At 38.0% G+C, this 20168-nt stretch overlaps 1 protein-coding gene across 4 annotated transcripts in view; it reads right to left on the bottom strand.

The window, feature by feature from the left end:
* NTRK2 (neurotrophic receptor tyrosine kinase 2) overlaps positions 1-20168 on the bottom strand; it is a 201586-nt gene that overhangs the window by 161681 nt on the left and 19737 nt on the right. For all 4 annotated transcript variants that reach the window (XM_042826967.1, XM_042826968.1, XM_042826972.1 and 1 more), the window contains exons 4-5: positions 15968-16036; positions 12894-13048 (exon numbers count right to left, since the gene is read on the bottom strand). In XM_042826967.1, coding sequence (XP_042682901.1) covers positions 12894-13048; positions 15968-16036 — 224 coding nt within the window. The remainder of the gene's footprint in view (positions 1-12893; positions 13049-15967; positions 16037-20168) is intronic.

The following is a 20168-nucleotide window of genomic DNA, read 5'->3' as shown; positions in this document are numbered from 1 at the left end:
TTTCTTAGGTCATTCCATGCTTTTCTATGGAGCTGCTACACACTGTCCAAAGCCTTGCCCTCATTTATGAGGCATCATCATCAGCTGTTCCAGGCAAGTTTTGCCCAGAGTTTATGATCTCAAATAGCCTAACCTATCTGCTATGCTGGATGTGTATGCATGACCTTGCTACTACTTTTCTCTTTCTAAAACAATGGCCCTCTCTGTTTTGTTTTATTTTTCTTTCTTCTCTTTTAAATTAGAGTACTGTAGTTTCATCACAGACTTGCAGGTATAAAAGTTTAAAGAGGAACTGCTTTACTTATGTAAAAAGTCCCAAACAAACAATGAACAATCTTATTAGAGTGAACTGTAACATTTTGATATGTTTGTTTAAACTTCAACGGAATTTGTATGTTTTGGAAATCTCAGGTTTAATTAGTTCATTAGAAATGAAATGAGAGGAACTAACAGCAAAGAAAAGACTAATTGTTTTCCAAGTGGTTTTCTTGCCTACTAATATCAGCATAAATGTACAATAATTGCTTAGACAACTTTACTTCTTTAAGCAATAATATGATTCTCATTATAGGTGTCATAAATTTCTTCTGATATGTTCACTTTACAAATCATATGTTGAAGTTAACTGAGACAAAGCTGGGCAGTCTGTATGTCTTGATGCAGTAATCTGTTAGCAAAGGTAGCCATCTGCTCTCGCCTGCTGTGAATTCAAATCTCAGCAGTGTCTGTCAACTAGTATGGCAGGAAATAAAGCTAATCTTGGGGAACATTTGGATATTAATTACACTGGTTGAGGAACAAGGAGAGAAGTAATGAGATCATCTACCACATAAAGTTATCCCTCCAGACTACTTTGAAAAACATTCCAATTGCTTTTGCCATACCTGAGAGTATGAAGACTGTAAGGCTCCCTTCTTCTTGCATTACCAGGGACAAAGTATACATGATAGATTGACGTTTCACAATGCAAATCTGCATGGTTATTACTAGCACATGATTCTACATGAATCCTCTCATATAAGCAAAAAGCAGCTTTGGTCCCTTAAAACTCTCCTTCAGTAGCTGTTAAATTCTGAAACAACCTCTTCTTACTGTGTGTTTACTTATAGGACAGACAACAGAAATTGAATTCCTCTGATACTGGCTCTGGTTCCCACTAAGAATTTGATCAGGTCCTCTTCACTTGTTGAAGTCTGCGTGTGCCATCCTAGTGTTACATCCTTGAGTAAAACAGCTACATCATGCTTGTAACTGGCCAGAAGGTTATAAAATAACAGTGCTTTTTATTTTGTAGAGTCTTAAAATTATACTAAAAACCAGTCGCTAGATCTTGCAGAAATCAACACAGTAAAAAGTGTGTAATAGTTACATGAATTATATTATAGTACAGAATCATAGAATCACCAAGGTTAGAAAAGACTTCCAAGATCATCTAGTCCAACCATCCACCTACCACCAATATTTCCCCATTTAACCATGTCCCTTTGTACAACATCTAAACATTCCTTGAACAATTCCAGAGATGGTGACTCAACAGCCCACTCCTGGGGATAGCTACCAGCAACAGGCACCGTTCTCCAGTTGCTCCATGTAATGTCCCCCTGACATCATCACTTAAAAAGTCCCCTCCCTAGACCAGAAGCAAGGTCACTCTGCCTGTGTCACTTTTGACAGATTTGTTTAATTTAGAATTAGACTTCTGTATCAGATTTATTTAAAATGTTTCTGAGTAATTAGTTGCATTAAATTTAATCAAATGTTAAGAGTATATCACAGTTGAACGTTGCCAAATATTTTCAATGAAACTATTCACACATATAGTACAGTATAGCATAGTGTAGCATAATCACATAGTTGTGTTTTTTTCCTTTTATTTCCTTTCACAGACGAAATAGGTGGGTGGGAAATAAAGAAGAATTGCTTTGAGATACACTTTTTTTTCATTAGGTATATTGAGTTAGTGAACTGTAATGGAAGGTCATTTTGTCCCTTGTTTCAGGTGTCATCCAGACTGCTACACACACAAATACACATTAGTTGAGAGGCTCTTTTTGGAAAAAGCAGATTGTAAAATAAGACCTTATACATAGAAAAGGTGATGTATTGGCCATGTCAGCAAAGCTGTGAGACCAAACCACAAAACCTGGACGAATAAATAAATGCATATAAAAAACACACTGCACTCTAACAGACACATATGCTCAGTATGTGTGCTCAGCGTATGTGAGTTACCATTTATAAGAGTCAGTATCATTTTGACACCTACACAATCACAAAGATATCCAACCATGCTGCAGTTCTTCCTGATTTAATTTGACTTAATTTGGAAGGAGTCCATTGGAGGGCCACAAAGATGGTGAAGGGCCTGGAGCATCTCCCCTGTGAAGAAAGGCTGAGTGAACTGGGTCTGTTCAGCCTTGAGAAAAGAAGACTGAGAGGGGACCTGATCCAGGTCTATAAATATCTAAGGTGTGGGGGGCAGAATAGCGAGACCACACTTTTTTCACCATTGTGTGGAGACAGGACAAGGGGAAACAGACATAAGCTGCAGCATAGGAAGTTCCGCACAAATGTGCGCAAGAACTTCTTTACAGTGAGGTGACGGAGCACTGGAACAGGCTGCCCAGGGAGGTGGTGGAGTCTCCTTCTCTGGAGATGTTCAAGACCTGCCTGGATGCCTACCTGTGCGACCTGCTGTAGGGAACCTGCTTTGGCAGGGGGGTTGGACTCAATGATCTCTGGAGGTCCCTTCCAACCCCTACAATTCTGTGATTCTGTGATTCCGTGATTCTGCGCGACTGAATACAGCATTTTAGATATCTATTACTTATGTTGATATAGAAGTACATTTTAAAGGACTTTGTATATATTAATTAATACAAGCAATCAAACAAGTTCAAATAGTTTTGTATACTGCCAGCGCAGTTTTCAGGCAGCACCAGGAGAGTCCACACAAGGTAGACATGACATCATCTTCCCACAAGTCTCATCCTGATATCTGTCAGACAGAGATTAACCTATGCCCCAAAGCCTGAAACATAATATCTCTTTCAAACTTTGATAGCATTCATTTTTATAATTCTGGATATCAGTAATAACCCTGCTAGTATACGATTTATTTTTCTAAGTTTGTTCTATTCATAGCTTTCTGCAGCAATGAGCTGTACCTTTCAGGCTGTAAGCAAGAGCATTCCATTTACCTAGTTCCAAAATTTGTCTCTGAAGTTCAGATTTATTGAGCTCCTGCACAGCTGTGAGAGTACAACAGTTTCTCAATTGTTTTTTTAAGACCGCTCTATTTCATTTGTTATTCTCATGTCACTTTTCTTAATAATTATCTACCCAAAGCTTTTCAATCTTTCAAAAAATGGGAGGACAGAACTTGCTATTGAATATTCTAAATTGTAAACTTCAGTTTAATGGCTGGCAGCAAGCATATACTAAAATTGATGTCTTTGAATTCAGATAGGAACAACCTATATTATTTATAAGCTATAGTATTTCACCACATAGAGAAAATCTGCTTTCATATTCAAATTGGTAATACTTTTATCCAAGGAATATTTAGCAGTTCTTGGTTAGGACAAGCACAACTCACTCAAGCAGAATGAGGCACAACACAGGCAAGCAGGAAGGACTCATTTTTGCCCAGTGAGTCTCTACTTATCCTTAGAAGAAACAAAGTCTCACTTAAGAGAGCACCTATTTACCTTTGCAGACCACTGTTAGTGTAAATCAGTCACTTGAAGTCTGTATTACAATGGAACAGCGAAGCACCACTAAGGAATGTCTTGTATCTTTCTTCAGAGTGCACAGCCGGGACTTCAACAATCACTTTCAGCCAAATTCTTTGGCTGAAATTTTCAAAGGTTACTACAGTATTTGGCTAAATATCTGTCAAAGAGAATTAACACAGAGAGTATGTCCAAATTCCTAGAGGGCTTTCACAGTCCTCATGCTGCTTCTTACTATCTTCTATAGAAAATATACACTGGCCTTGGTGGAGCAAAATGGGTGATATATCTACCAAAGGAAGTGTGTAACCTAATTAAGAAACAGCTGAGAACTAATACAAACTGTGGTCTGCAACCAATTCTCAGAACGAAGCTCAGGTTCTAGCCAGTATATTACAGCAAATTCTAGAAGAGAGTCGTAAGTAAGGAGAAAAATGAGTTCACCCTTACACCCAAGATGTTGTTTCATTGGTTAACTATCTTCACAGTTCCAAAATATTTTACAAAATTATTTCCAGATTGAGTTCTTCAGCTTCGTCTTACACCCATTCAGTTCTGAGATTTTTTCAGCTGCTTGAAAGCCTTCATCAAAAAGTTCTCTCAATAGCGTCAGTTACCCTGCCTAGTACCTCAGGAATGACAAGATGAAGAAATGAGTACCTAAGAGAACATTGTACATTCAATATTGCATTCATTTATTATTTCCTCTGCATGCTAAACCCCTGACTTTCATCAGCTGTCTTCAAACTCCCACGAGTCTAGCCATGATGTACTGTCACTAAATGGTATTTAATGTGGCCCATGACACCTCTTTTTAGCTTGGTATATTTTTGCAGGTCAACCTGTTCCTGAAAGAACAAATAGTTTTCAGGAAAAAACTGACATTTTTTCTCATTACAAGTCAACTACATCTGAATTTCAATAAAGTCATTTTAATCCCTATCTGAAATTCTTAATCATCTTTTTAATAAATATATCAGACCCAGAATGATTAAATTAATACTAAGACCACCAACCACCTATCAAACTGAACCAGATGAAGAAAGAACCACTGATTTATCAAATATCCTCTATGATTCGTAAGATACAGTGTTCCAGATCTAGTCTGCTTGCCTCACATAAGGTTTAAATACAATCAAAGTTTCTTGGTTTCTCTGGTATTGCTTTTTCTCTCTAGGGAAGAGGTATTCCACTAATTAAAGCACTAGCTTGGAAACATCCAATACTTGTATTATCTGGAGCCTGAAAACAGGATATTTAGTAATGCCATTTGTTTAAGAATTGTGTAAATGGATCTGCAAGTTTCAGAGATCTTACTGGCTCTGACCACACTTTTCTCAACGCAAAGTGTAAGAAAAGTAGTTTACTTGTATCATTCCATTAACATTCTGCCTTCTTTGAAAATATAGGAATGTTTACAAATTCCTGAAGTCTTTTCCAATGGGCTGTTACGGGTTTAAAACAGCAAAGCAAAAAAAACCTTTCCACTAATTCAAGATGTAAGGCTAGAAGCTGTTATATGTGATATGTGATTCACCTCCTGTGTTTCACTTAGCAACTACCTGCAGCCCAACAAGCTCCAAGCCAAATTTCATCCATGGGGTAAGTGGGCATGTTTCCACTGAACTCTACAGAACTCTACAGTGTCAGAACTCAGGCTGACTGCATTTTCAAAGCACTTCAAAACGGGCTGTCCAAAAGGTTACACACAAAAAATGAAGAAATATATCATCAGATTCTATTTACTGGTGCACCACAACCATGAAATCAAAATGCTCAACACATAATGATAACTGCAGAATCTCACAAAAGTTATCCCCAGATGATAACCACAAGCATCTTCAGTGAAAATTAAAACATTACACAAATAAAATACTGAATCAGCAACAAGTAAGAGACATGCAAAAAAAATTACCACCTTTCATATATCTTCATTTTTTCATAACTTCACTTTTGCTTCATTGACTGCTCTAACTGCTAGGACTACTCCACTGTAACTTTGCTACCATGCAAAGCCCAACTTGGAATGTCCATCAGATTAAAATGATGAGTAATAGCACAAATCTAAAAGGCAGGGTAAAAGGAGGAGAAGGAATCCTGTCTTACGACCTTTGTTCCTTTTTATTTCCACTCTGTGAACTGAATGTTAATGTAAATTAAAGTGTCCCAGAATAAAATCTCTTCAGCTCTTGTGGAGGATATAAAACTACTGAACAAAGGACTGAAAAAACACTGAATAGAAGTAGAATTCTCCATGAGGCACAGCAAATCTTGAAAAGTATTTTCCATAATGATCATGGTATTTTTCACAGGCCTGACAGGTTCAAGATAGAATATTCTCGAATCCTGTACGGGTTAGTGGCAAGGACATTTTCCCCTAATCTGCAGGCTAGACCCCTTTGAATCAAGAAAAGGGTGACATATCTCCTCCCATTGACACAACACTCCTTTTTTTTTTTTAAATAAAATGAAATGAAATGAAATAAAATAAAATAAAATAAAATAAAATAAAATAAAATAAAATAAAATAAGAAGATAGAGCTTATGTTATGCCTTTTTGAAAGGAAAAAGTATAAATTCCTACTATAAGGAGAGACTATGTCCAAACTATGTCAAGGAGGTAGAGCCTCCTTGACAAAGTACAGAGGACAGTTTACGGCTTGTTCCCACCTTCACCATTTCCTAATGAGCAGTGAGAAAGCACACTGAACCTCATTTCAGAATAACCTCTTCAGACCACCCAGATATGCATGCTGCCTCAGCACACTGTCTTAAAAGTCCAGGTTTTGCTTTTGTAGATGCAGGATCTGGTACTCACAACAGTCACCTCGTCAGTCTGTGGAGAACATCCTTCTTCAGGGAAGCAGACTGTGTGATGTGGCAGTTCACTGAGCCACTCAAGTATGCTGAAGTATTAAAAGAAATCTGCCTCCAATCATGACATGTCTGACTGTAACATTCGGCTGGGAACTTTTACAGAAAATAACTAAACAAGCACAGCCTCCACCGGAAGATGATGATTCTTTAAAATATGCTTTCTCAGAGCCAACACACCCTTGCTCTGCGTTCATACTTATCCATCACTCCCTGCTTAACTGACATTATCATCAGAAACAAACATTCAAGTAAAGCCCATCTATGCCACCAAGAACACAAAACTTACTAACACATCTTCATGACCACAGCAATAACAACCTCTGCAGAACAGTCAGGGTGCACAGCTGCATCATCTGTATGCCTAGACAGTGCTTTGAGCACCATCGTGAAAACTAGGAAGGTAAGAACCACCATTTGGAGTGCACTGTAACAAATTCACCTGTAGAGACAGACAGCTTCTGCGCAGAAACTTCCAGTTGACTTTTCAAACTAGTTGAGGGCTCATGTCTCCATGGTGTCTTTCCCCAGCTAAGTCAGTTCCTGAACTTCTGCCCGCCCTTCCAGGTCACTATTCCTGGTGTGGGTTCTAACAAAAATGTGCTCATTCAGAAAGGATCTTGCAGAACTTGAATCCTCTGATTTATCTCATCCTCAGTATTAATATCAACATTTTTTCCACAAGAATTTTCAGACTATATATTTCTGTAGAGGCTGCTGACCTTATTACCCCCTTTCTTTGGTAACAGTCTCCTGAAGGTACATGGTGGCCACATTTTCTCTCAACTTCCCTGAACAATTAAGGAAATTAAATTACATCTGGAGAAACTGTTCTCAACTAGTATGTAAGTTTCAGTCTATCCACATCAACTTTTAAAAGAAAACCAAATGCACTCAGTGTGGCTGGGGAGAATACAGCAGCCACAAGCTTAACAGATGAACTAAGCTAAACAGTCTGTAATGCAAGATAATGAGGCCTGAATTAGCTTATGTGAACCTCTAACAAATGGTTTCTTACTCTTTTAGTGTATGGTATGTGGTTATGATTCCTGCAGCTTTATCTGGAGAATTCTATGTGTGTCTGGAAAATAATGAAAATAGCGCCAACCTGTCATGACCCTGAAACAGAAACATTTTCAGAGAACCACATCAATGAGAAAAATGATGGGTTTCGCCCTTGATACCTTGTTTGCATATGGATGAAAGGACACCTTCATGAATTATTTCCAATTCTTAAGTGAAAAAAAAAATGACTTTGGAAAACAGTTATCCAGTTGTTAGTCTTCATCACACAAATTACATCAAATCATTACATCATTACATCAAATTGTGAGGCCCCTTCTGGAATACTGCGTCCAAGTGTGGAGCCACCAGTACAAAAAAGACAGGGAGATGTTGGAGAGGGTCCAGAGGAGAGTCACGAAGATGATCAGGGGACTGGAGCATCTACCCTATGAGGACAGGCTGAGGGAGCTGGGCTTGTTCAGCCTGGAGAAAAGAAGGCTGCGGGGTGACCTCATTGCAGCCTTTCAATACCTAAAGGGAGCCTACAAAGAGGAGGGGAATCAACTCTTTGAAAAGGTTGATACGTGTAGGATGAGGGGAAATGGTTTTAAGTTGAGAGTGGTGAGGTACTGGAACAGGCTGCCCAGAGAGGTTGTGGATGCCCCGTCCTTGGATGTGTTCAAGGCCAGGTTGGATGGGGCCGTGGGCAGCCTGGTTTAGCATTAAACGTGGAGGTTGGTGGCCCTGCATGTGGCAGTGGGGTTGGAGATTCATGATCCTTGAGGTCCCTTCCAACCCTGGCCATTCTGTTATTCCGTGACAAAAGCAAATTAGGAATACCTATATCCAACAGCCATATTGCTGTTCTCTCTCACTAGAATAGTATTCAACATGTACAAAGACAGGCCAAGTCAGGCACAGAGAGTACCCTGACAGAACTGCTCAACACACTGAATTCAACAACATTTCAGTGGTTACATTTATTTTTCTTAAGTAGTGTCTTTCCGCTTTATATTTTTAATCAGCTTTGTATTTTAAACCTATTTCACACAAGTTCATGCAGAAGTCAAGTCAGTAAATAAGTTATGTACATCTCTGATTCCTGTCTTCTTTTCAAACTATTGGTTATTTTAACTTAAAACTGAAATAATGTATTTTTTTCAATTCAGCACAGAAAACCCTAAGAACATCAGAGCAGTAAAGTCCAATTATTGTCAAAACGCTCAGGAAAAAAAAAAAAGAAAAAAAAAAACCCTACCTTCTTCATGCAGCCCATGATCACAGATAAGAATTAAAACTAACAGAGAAAATATGAAGAGTTTGCCACCATACATCATGCATAACATCTGATTCTCAAGCCAAAATAAACAACACAGGCTAAAGAGCCCACAAATGCTCTGAAAGGTAAACACGGAGAATGTTTAAGGGTTTTTCAAAAATCACTGTAATAGTCTCTTTCTGATAGTCTGTGTCTATCTGTGAAGTCTGGCTGATAATGGAAAAAGATGTCAACACCCACTGGATTATGCCTTTGCTCATGGTTTTAGACTACTTTGCACAGTGACTGCCTAAGAACTAATGCTTATTTTATTGACTCACTAATACTACAAATCTTTTCTGTAAATTTAAAGAAATAAACCTGTCAATCCTTCAGCTTGCCTTTTTCCCTCCGTAGAATTTATAACTGCATGACTCCAATCTGGTTTTTCCTTTACTTGCCCACCTCTAAGATAAAACTCTACCACCAGAATGCAGCTGAAATGAAAACAAACCAATCCCAGTCCATTCATAGTCACCTGAGTAGCTGCCTGTGAACACATCATGTCTTTCCCAAGCAAGCAAGAAATGGGCCGTGCATCTCTTCAGGTTGCAATTCTACATCACAGCAATGACTTCTAAAGTGTTGTTAGCTCACATAAGAAGCACCAGTAAGAGTAAAACCAACATTCTACAGTGCCTTGTACACGAAGGAAAATGTTAAGGGTTATGTCTCAGGTCAGACAAAATTTCTGCATATCTAAACAAACAGCTAGCTAGCCCACACATATGTTTTCTGTATGTTCAATAAATCATTATATGAGAAGAATTTGCCGCTTCATTCAATAGCTGGCATATATAACCAGTGAATACATATGACAAATGAGCACAGAATGCCAGCAGGATAAAAAAAACTGAAAGTCAGATCAAGCACCACACCGGCACACATAAAACAATTTGTCCAATAAAATCGGCCAGATAAGGCAAAATGGCATTACCAGACCGAGATCCAGAACAACAGAAAATACACATGGGACTGGAAGACAGTTGTAGAAGCCGTATCTCTACCAAAGACACCACAAAAAAAAGATATCTTCAGTACCATTCAACAACAGCAGCTGAGTGATCAAATGTTTACCTGAGAGTGACACCTTAATAATTAGTTTTAAAGAACCTGTTTTTCTTTCTGCAGCATTCATTGAGCTCCAGGTTATCTGAAAACCAAGAAACTTAGAAATGACCCTACCCACACACCAGTAGTGATTGCAACCATTGCTTACAGAAACACAACACCCAAAAATGTACTTCTCTTTCTAGGTTTTCTAATACAGTTTACCAGGTAGAAACAAATTAAGAGGATGGTCTAGGCAGCAAAACTATCTCTGCTGTATGGACAACCAGGAAATGCTGTGAAAACAGAACTAAAATGCCACAATTTCTCTAATACTATAACCACTGTGATAGATAAAAACCTTTGAAATGACTTCAAAATCAAAAAGTATCTGACAATTTTTGTCATGTATAAATACATCTCAAATGCAATTGAAAAAATATTGCTGCAAATATCATAACATTTGAATATTAATTGCAGCTGGAAAGGATCTTCTAGCAAAGCATAACTGATTTTAAACCTCAAGAAATCACAAATTTGATGGCATCTAAATTGCAAACAGCCTTTAATGAATTAATGAACATTTCCACTATATAAGCAATAAGTAAAGTACCTCAGAACTTTGCTAATTTTCACATCAATTACCTACAAACCAGAGCCTTGTGATCAAGAAACCACAGTGGTCTCTTCCAACTTCCCAGCAAGAGGCTTATTAAGAGCACACAGTTGTGAGATGTCCTGTTATCAAGACATTTACCACACACTGTACTGGCCAGTTAGTATCATATTATGAAGTAATTAATAACACCTACACCCATACAAAAGAGCAGATTTGCTCAGTTCCTAAATAAATAAAAAAAAATAACAAACAAGAGAGATGGGTTGAAATCTTTTCATTAGTAGAGAATGTTAGAAAATGTTTTACTAACAAAATTCTGAAGTCTCTGAGCCCAAAAAATTTCTAAGGACCACATAGTCCAAAGAAAAAAAAAAAAGGAGTCTACATAACATGCGTCAAAAGGTGGATTCTCCTTCTGTTTAAGTTGCACTTAATAGCCCCTCAGAAAGTGCTAGAAATTAAATGAACTAACCACACCAGTGGTAGCTTGCTTTTTTTTGAAACTGTCTTGTGTTTTTAAATACAGAAAAAATATCTGCAGGTATCCTGACAAAATAGTCACACAGTGGATCTTCCAGATTTCAACCAGAACTCAGGACACACTCACAAAGGCCATTTCTTTTCACCTGGGATTTCCTCTCCCGCACCTAGGAAATGGCTGTGCTGTTACCATAATTAATACATTTGTTCATACTGAAAAAAAAGTAAAGTAAATTTAAAAAAAAAAAAAAAAAAAAAGAAACTGAAAAAGAAGGAAAAAGGAATGAAAAAAACAGAACAAGCCTGCACAATGTGCACGTGTATGCACACACACCTACACAGTATCAACAGGTCAGTGCAACTGCAGATGGTGAAGACCTTGAGAGAAATAAGTAATGCCTCGTAAGTTTAATCCTGGGTATTTAACACGGAAGGTTTTCAGAGGAAAATCATAGATGCCTGATAGCGTGTGTCAGCCAAAGATGATGTAAGAGACTATGCTGGAGTTCCCGTTTCATACCACCTGACCTCAGTCCACCAGGAGACCTTTCCATGCTCACCAGATTAGTCCACTTTGTATTTCATCCATCTGAGCCTGGGGGTTGGGTATATATAACTGACCTTGATATCATCTCTCATTTCACATAAATCAGATCTTGCAGCACACAAGATCTCCTGAATAGGTTGCATGTTATTTTTAATCCCATCAGACTCTAGCATAACACACTACCACACCTGAGCCCAACAGGGATGCAGGACCAACAAGATCAACAGAATGGCCATGATACACGCTTCTGCCTTTAAAGACAGCAGCACGGGTTAGGACTGTATCAAATCTCTTCCATGGCTGCTCCTGGCTGGCAGCTGCTATCAGACAGTCCTGCATGTTCCAAACACTGTGGATAAAAGGATGTTCAGTGAATGGTGAAAGGACAAAAAGTGTAGGTTTTGTGTTCTTCCTGCCATCCACCTTCATTTACAGCTTCCGTTCAAATCAGCCCTCCATGAAGAAACCCTGATCTCTTTCCTTTTTGCCTGCCAGCTGCTAAGCACCCAGCTGCCTGCTCTGCAAAGAAAACTCCAGACTTTAGCAGGCCTCATGCTGTGACTGGAACACTCAAGCTCTACCTCTCATCCACAACAGATATCAACCACTCTCCAGCTGTCCAATATATAGGAAGCAAAACTGTATCGAAAAAAAAAAAAGGCTTTTTGTGACATTTTCCCACAATCTTCAAATCCACTTACACTAATGCAAAATATTACAGGCCTAAGCTTGCAATGACTCTTTTGCATAAATTATACAAGTGAGCTCAGTAGATTTCCATCTATGTGAAGAACTGAGCTATTCCCTAATTTGTGCTGTTGCTGACACTTTTTCTTTTTTTCTGAATTCTCTTTCTTTGGTACTGGCACTAGAGTTTACAGTTTTGAAAGAAAGTAAAGATTTCATTAACCTCAAATAGTTTTAAAAAATCAAGGAAGAATTCTGTGCCTGTTCAGCTTGGAAGTGCTACCATTTAGTCTGACAAAGGCACATGTTTCTTATACAATTCTTCTGTGTTATCTATAATTCATGTTCTGTCCTCCTGCACTTGAATAATGGTATATTTTTAAAAGGATCAAGGAAAAGAAGACTATACGTGAAGTTACTCCATGTGGGATGGAAGACCACAGACAGCTTAATCTCTCTCTTAAAGCACTTTCTTTAAATAGAGTTGTTGTCATTCTGAAAGATATCTCGCAAAAAATCATGTTTGTCTTTCCCATCTTACAACAATTTAGCAGTAAACATATGTTAAAAGAATATTACCGCAGTTTGGGACCTTCATATCCATCAAGGCTGTCCGCTTGTTATTGTCATCTACGCAATATATATCCTGAGCTTCTGTGTAAAACTTGGTCTCTTGAAACTTCTTAATCCACATAATTTCACAGGAACACTTGAATGGATTGTCCACCAGTATCCTACAGGAAAGAGAAAAGTATATATATTTAGAAAGCAGAATGTATCACGCATGTAGGAAAAGCTGATAGGCAGAGGGACTCAAAGTACTCAGCTGAGTGAAAGTGGAAAGGTACACACCAAAACCCTCAGTGCAATGTAAGCTACCTACCAAAGCAGATAGCTATTTCCTCACAGAAAACAAAGCTTTGCTTGCATCCAAACTGCTGTAGATCAAAGAGATCACAGAGGGGCTCAGTCACAGTCTCCAATTAATTGATGTAATTCAGGAGACATTAGGCTCCATTCTTGTTGCTTCCAGTTGCTTCCAGTACTTGTGCTTGTATATGCAGAAGACTAACTTCTGAGTATGCAAAATGTTCAAATCATGAAAAGCTCAGGTTTTCAGAGCTGTAACCTGTTCCTTCAAAAGCCTGTTCCTCAAAAGCCATCTGTAATTCTTTGTGGATAAAAAGCTGCAGGGATCATTCTTGCAAACCTCTTAAGGAACAATCTGTAGTCACAGCAGTTATCAGCTGGACTTCCACAGCACTACTGCATAAATAATAATCACTTATGCAGGACAAAATATGAATACTAGGATCTTGGGTCAAAGCCTAAAATGTGCATTTCTCATTTCTCAAATAATACTATTTTTCTTCTGTTTCATTATACAACTTCCATTTAAAAGACAATTTTCCCTCAATCAGTGGCTAAGCATTCCTTTCATCCACTCTTATATCTTGTGTCAAACCCATTAGATGAGTTAGGCATATAATGGGCAGGATGCTGGATAGAAGCATGATGACTCTCCATATATTCTTGTGTGAAATAAAGAATCTAACCTAGTAGAAGGAAATTACATGTCTTTATCTTGTTTGCCGTAATTTTACAGCTGCAGCTACAGCTTGTTCTAAAAGAAGAAACCTTTCAAGGTGGCATTTCCTTCCCTACAGTATCTGGCAAATATCTTCTACATCACCCTTGCCTGAACTTTTCATCCGTTTATGTTTTGATTTACAAGTGTGCTAACAACAAGACACTTCTTTTTCAGATCTAGAGTAACCTTCTCACAGGCAATTTATGGCACATTCTCCTCTCAGAATTCCCTTCCAGCATTCTTATCCTCCCCATTCTAATCTTCCACCTGTATGTTACCTATTTATCAACAGAATTGTTCAACTGATACTGGTTTTATCACCGCTTTTCCATCTTCCAGGCTCTATTTTGTTATCCCCATCTTCTTTCCCTTACATTTCTTATGTCAGCTCAGTTATGAATAAAGCAACATTGACTTCATTCTCCCTCAGAATCTTTGCAAGCGTTTACTCCACATAGAACCTAAAAGAAACTGTTCACCTGAGATGAAGAAGTCCAAGAGTGGTTTGATTTGTGCTTGAGAATAAACCTGTTAATTGCAGCAGACTAACTCCAAGGAAACCCCAACAGAGTTGGAAGCACAGTATGCCTTCAAAGTTGCTGTAATTTCCTTTCGAAGTTACAGCATACCCACCCCTATAGTTCTGCATCCCATGGAAGTAAAGGTGACTCTGTTTCTACATTATCTGCTTAGAAACATTAGGCAGACCCCAAACAAAGCACACTGCACTGGTCCATATCTTTCATCCTATTATTCAAGGCCATGACTACAAAAACACAGAAGCTACAGATATGTACACGCTAACAGTGTCTTTTTGGCAGGGACTTAATAAAAGTGTGAAGCAACAGAAGCTTCAGCAGCAACAGATCTATGGAAGGCATACAGCAATTTCTTCTGCAGCTAGCTAGTCTTTCATCAGTGATCGGCTGTGCTCAGCAACTGCCAAGTTATGAAAGAAAATTCCAATGAGCAATGTTCCTGCACTGTAAAGAAAGAGATTATACCAACTTAATCATCAACAAAACATACCTAAGGGGCATAATCTCCTTTTGCCTCACCGTGATTTACTCACTTCATTTCTCACAGGATGGAGTTCACTAAAAAGGGGTTCAGGATTGCTAAGCCTGCGTTGCAATTCTTGAATTGGCATTTGGGTAATTTCTGACCCTGACCTCTGAGCTCTATGAGAGCAGCCTCCCTCTGCAGTACAGCTCCAACTCTTTCAAAGCTCCTGAATTTCCTCTACAGGGAATTCCTCTTCCATATATTTGCAAAGACTGCACACAGAAACACAATACCAGGCCTGAAAAGTTCTTTCAGAAAAATCAGTAAGGAAAATCATTATTCCAAAGTATTCAAAAGACAGTCTCTGTCTTCCCTATGTCTTATGTCAATATCCCCAGTCCCAAAGTCATTTGCAGACCTCATCTTTTCTGCAAGCCTCAAATATAAGAAAACACTATCTTCCTCAGAGGCAAGTTATGTCCTCTTCTCTCATTTTTTAGCCTTTAAGAATAAAATTTTGGAATGTGCACTAATTCATAATCTCTGCTTGAAAGAGCAGAGCATAAAAATGTAATATTGAAGTGACTGGCAACTACACGTCCATCAGTACTTATTAGCAAATGATTTCTTAAGGCACAATGCAACTCAAAGGGAAAATAAAAACTTTCTTTAATATCCTACTACAACCACAGCAGCTGTAGGGTCAATATATATGGGAATGTAAGACAGATAAATCATTTGACATTTTGTAGATGGCTGTGCTAAACTAACTCAAATGACATTTTCTGTGAATTAACTCAAAAACAATAAAAATATTTCACAGCTGAAGAGGCTTTTTCAACCTGTTTATTTTTTATAAAACATACGTTTGATTCCAGTCAAGCCCTGCAATGAAAATTTTTCTGTATTTAAATCACTGACATCACTGCTTGCTTTGGATCTGAACTTCATTCCAAACCACTGACGGCTGTCTATCTTCTTCAACAGAGCAAACTTTTAAGTCTTGTTCTTCCACTGTAGCCACAAATAAGCTGTATTTTAAGAAATGTCAACTTACAGATCAGACAAACCCAGATGGCGAAAAGGCTTCTTGGACAAACTTGAGAGCTTGTTTCTAGATAAATTGCTATGGGAAAAGAGAAAGATTGCATTAATTAGGATTGCTTCTTCTTAAACTGAAAATAGAGTTTGTCTCTCTTAATGAAATGAAGAAATAAAACCAGTGCTAAAAAGCCTTTATTCCTTTTACTTCAGTTGGAATGAAATTGTGCTCTTTTTACAGCTTGATGGGTTTCAAGCATTTGAATCCAATCTGTATCTGAAGTCAAGTACATTCAAAATCAAAGTCAGCAGGGGACAATATTTTCACTTTTAGCTCTTCTGTTTATTGCAGAAAAGCAGCAGATTTAATTGTGTTTCAAAAGTATTTTGTCAAGTCCAGGTGTTAATTACATGCTCAATTTATTCATAAGTGAAATGGGTGTATCCCTTCCTTTGATGCTGCACCATACTCTGTACTCACACAAACCCTCCTTACATGCTAGCACACATCCACATCAGAGCCTTTTAGTTATTCTTTTCAAATTGCATGTACAATATGCACCCACATGGAAGATCAAAAGGAAAACTGTAAAATGCCTATATTGGGCTTTTTTATGTCAATTAAGCACTTATGGTTTCCAATGGTAATTAAGTGAAAGGTCCTATCACTTTATGCAAAGAAACGTTCATGTGAATCAGAAATACTAACCCCCTTCCCAGGCTTACAAAATTGCTCTCTCCACCCTAACCCAAAATAATGTTGTCCCTCTATTGATTTATCAGTCCACCAATTAAAGACAGTGAGAGCAGTAAGCTGTAAAACTGCCAGCAGTACAGTGCAAATCAGTGTTATGAGCCAAAATACCACACAAGTTTTATGTGGTATTATAAAGGCGCCAAGGGGGCTCCATAGCTATAGCTGCATTGCATTTAAAACCAGGGATTAAACCTTTTTTTCACCCTGACTAAAGAACATAGTATTTAATTCCCAAATTTTCAGTCCTCGATTTCTGAGTACAAGTCAATTTTCAAAGAAATTACAAGAGTGCAAGTTGGATCTTCTACAAAGTTTCATATCAGAATCCTTACAAGATTTTATTTACCATATTTCTTTATTGATTTGTTCCAGCATGCAACCATCTGAAGTTTACAAATTGTGTGGCTCTAATGTTGGAGCACAAAATAGATGAGATACTATTTCAATTGCCAGATGAACTAGCCTGCCCTACTGCTGATGTAGGTGGATGCATCTAATTGTTCCTGATCAAGTAGAATCATAGAATCACAGAATCATTCAGGTTGGAAAAGACCTTAAAGATCATCGAGTACAACCGTAACTAACCATACTAGCCTAACTCACAACCCTCCACTAAATCACATCCCTGAGCAAGTATATATCAAAATTGAAGTACACTTTGCACATATGGCAGAAAACATGTTTGAGTAAAATACACCACTTTGAATTTTTTCCCTAGTAAGCAGAAGCTATATGTTGAAATGCTAAAAAAAGATATACATGGGCTTTTGTCTCCAGCATCAAGGCAACATGGAATATTGAATTTAACCATTCCATGCACAACACTTCACTCACCATGTGGGAAAGCCCCTCTAGTTGTGACACTGCTAAGCAGTACATGTGGATGCCTCCATGGCACTCCCAAATGAGGCAAGTGCCTGTTTTTCCTACCTGCACAGCAACTGAATTCTACCCTTACCAAAGGACAGTCATATATACATGGGCCTCCACTTGCAGGAAGGTGTTCATGCCCTCGCTAGTGGGAGGCAATATACTCCACATCATGTATGGACCAGATTTGGCTCCTGGTTTCCACGTAACACGGGACTTCCACTTCCATTCCAGGAGAACCTAACTATCAGACAGTGGACTCCTCAGGAAAATCTCTGTCCAGCTGAAGCCATTTTGTTTTGCACAAAATGTTCAACAAGGCCAGCTTAGAGAAAACAAAAATATTTTAGTAGCTGTAATTGTTGTTTCAGATTTTTACCAGCTGCACTTGATGCATACCAGAAAAAGGAAGTGAGAAGCAGTACAAAGAGTAACAAAATTAATTTCTGCACCTATATTCCTGGTCATGGGTAGATAAATTTAGTAATTCCAAGACCACAGGGATCACAGGCCTTTAGTCCATATAGTTTAGAGCCTTAACGTTTTTCAAGTTGAGAAGTAATTCAGTAGAAATTTTTCAGGTCACCATTATAGAATTATCATTTTAAAAGACACTTTGACAGTATATTTACTGCTATACATCTTTTTTTCAGGAGCTGAGCACTTTATATTGATTATAAAGATTCCTGCTGTGATCTCTTTAATTCATGTTAAGTGAAAAAATCACTACCAGTGTTATTATGAAGTAGTTAAGGCCTGCACTTCCACTTCCATGGAAGGAGAATATAAATTAGTTCCCCAATTCAACTACACACAAAAAGATCATGGTGAGCAGGAAGATCCATCTGGGGTTCTAAAGCCTTAAAAAATAAAAAGTGTGTTGCAGCACAGAGCTTGGCTCTAAAACTGCACCTAAGAACAGGACCAGAATTCAGTCAAAAAGCATGTCTGTTTTTTACATACAAATATCAAGCTCACTTTAAACTAACTAGCCTTGACAAAACCAAGTTGTGGCAATTCAGGGAGTGCAAGAGCAGCTTGAGAAGCTATGTAAATATGTAGCAAGGTAGCAAGACAGGCACAGCACTTCACAGCAGTATCACTGAGCCGCTTGCCCCACTGCCTTTAGGGCTCCACACAGGGAGAGAAAAGAAATAGGGGGAACAGATCTAAGGAGAAACAGGGAGAAGAGTTAAAGAAGTGGGCATTTTGCTACGCTCAGTCTCCCTCCACAGGCAACTGCATGATCTGCTTACAGCTGGAACCAGCTTTGTATGTGCACATGGGAAAGCTGCCACTGGGTTTCAAACACTTTCATTTGTTTGCATTTCCTAAACCTGGTAGACAAGTAAGCACATCTTATTACCTAGATTTGTATGCATGTAATAAACACACATTTATGCTTCATCAGTGCAATTATACAAAGCCTGGCACATAACCAGAGCTATTTTTCAATATTCCAGGAAATAAACACTTGCTGCAAAATATATTTTTGTGTTTAAAGATATTGACAGAATACCACGGATGTGTATTACACAAGTCCATTAAAATTACTGTTAGTAGCAGGCAAACTTATAAATTACAGAACTGCTACTACTAGTGTTGCTTGTTAAATGTAACTGTTGACTAAATGTGACTAATGTGAGTCCAAGTTCAATGAAAATATCAGAACTAGATAAGCAAGATTATTACCTTCATTTAAATAATATCTATTTGAGCAATTCTCCTTCAGTTGTTTTTCTTTTTTTTTTATATTATTACTCAAGTCTTCTTATCATCCTTACCTCCAGAAAGGTATTTGGCTACAAATGTTTGTCCAAGAAAAGAAGATGACGACAAAAAAGGGCTTAAGGAAATCTCTTAACAGATTCCTTATTATCTCATTTTTCTAGATGACTTGGAAAACAAATGCTGTATTCATATAATAAAGATCTTTAAATATATCAGAAGATTTTTCATGTTAGAAAGAGAAAACTACAGCAGCATCACCAGCAAAATTAAAGCTTATGCAGCTACTTCAGTAAAGTGTTGGCAGCTTTTGTTTTCTTTGTGGGGTAATGGAAAACTGCTGCTTTAAAATAGAAAACTTTTCAAAGGTCTGTGCAGTTTACTCTTGCAAAGTGAAATTACTCCAGCTCTTGATAGATTTCACTGTCCCAACCACAATAGGAACTGCATTTCATTCTCAGTGCAGTCAACATGAGTTTTACTGCTGATGACAAGCACTGATTTGCTGGGGTTTTCAGAAACATTTTAGCATGCATCAAGACTTCCCAGAAAAAATAAATAAGTGCATTTTTTTGCAGGATTAATAGATCAGCCTCAACAAAATATATCACCACACTTACTGTTTTGTGACATGTATATAAAGCAGGTGGTGTCATCTAAAAATTTCCATCTTATCTGGGGTTGCCCTGTTTCTGCTAACATTAGTAATTCCTCACCAAAACAAAATGTAGTATGAGACTGAATAAGCTCCTGGATCACAACATAATTATCTTGAATCAGGATTCCATGTACATCAACCTAACAGATGTCACCCAGTCTAATTTGTTTCTAAAAGGTCATTCCATGAACTACAGATCTCATA

Source organism: Centrocercus urophasianus, unplaced genomic scaffold (genome assembly GCF_019232065.1).
Source record: "Centrocercus urophasianus isolate 14NV4802_14NV808 unplaced genomic scaffold, USGS_Curo_1.0 seq_27, whole genome shotgun sequence".
NCBI classification, from domain to species: Eukaryota; Metazoa; Chordata; class Aves; order Galliformes; family Phasianidae; genus Centrocercus; species Centrocercus urophasianus.
The sequence above is the reverse complement of the archived record's forward strand: the minus strand, read 5'-3'. Positions and strand labels throughout refer to the sequence as shown.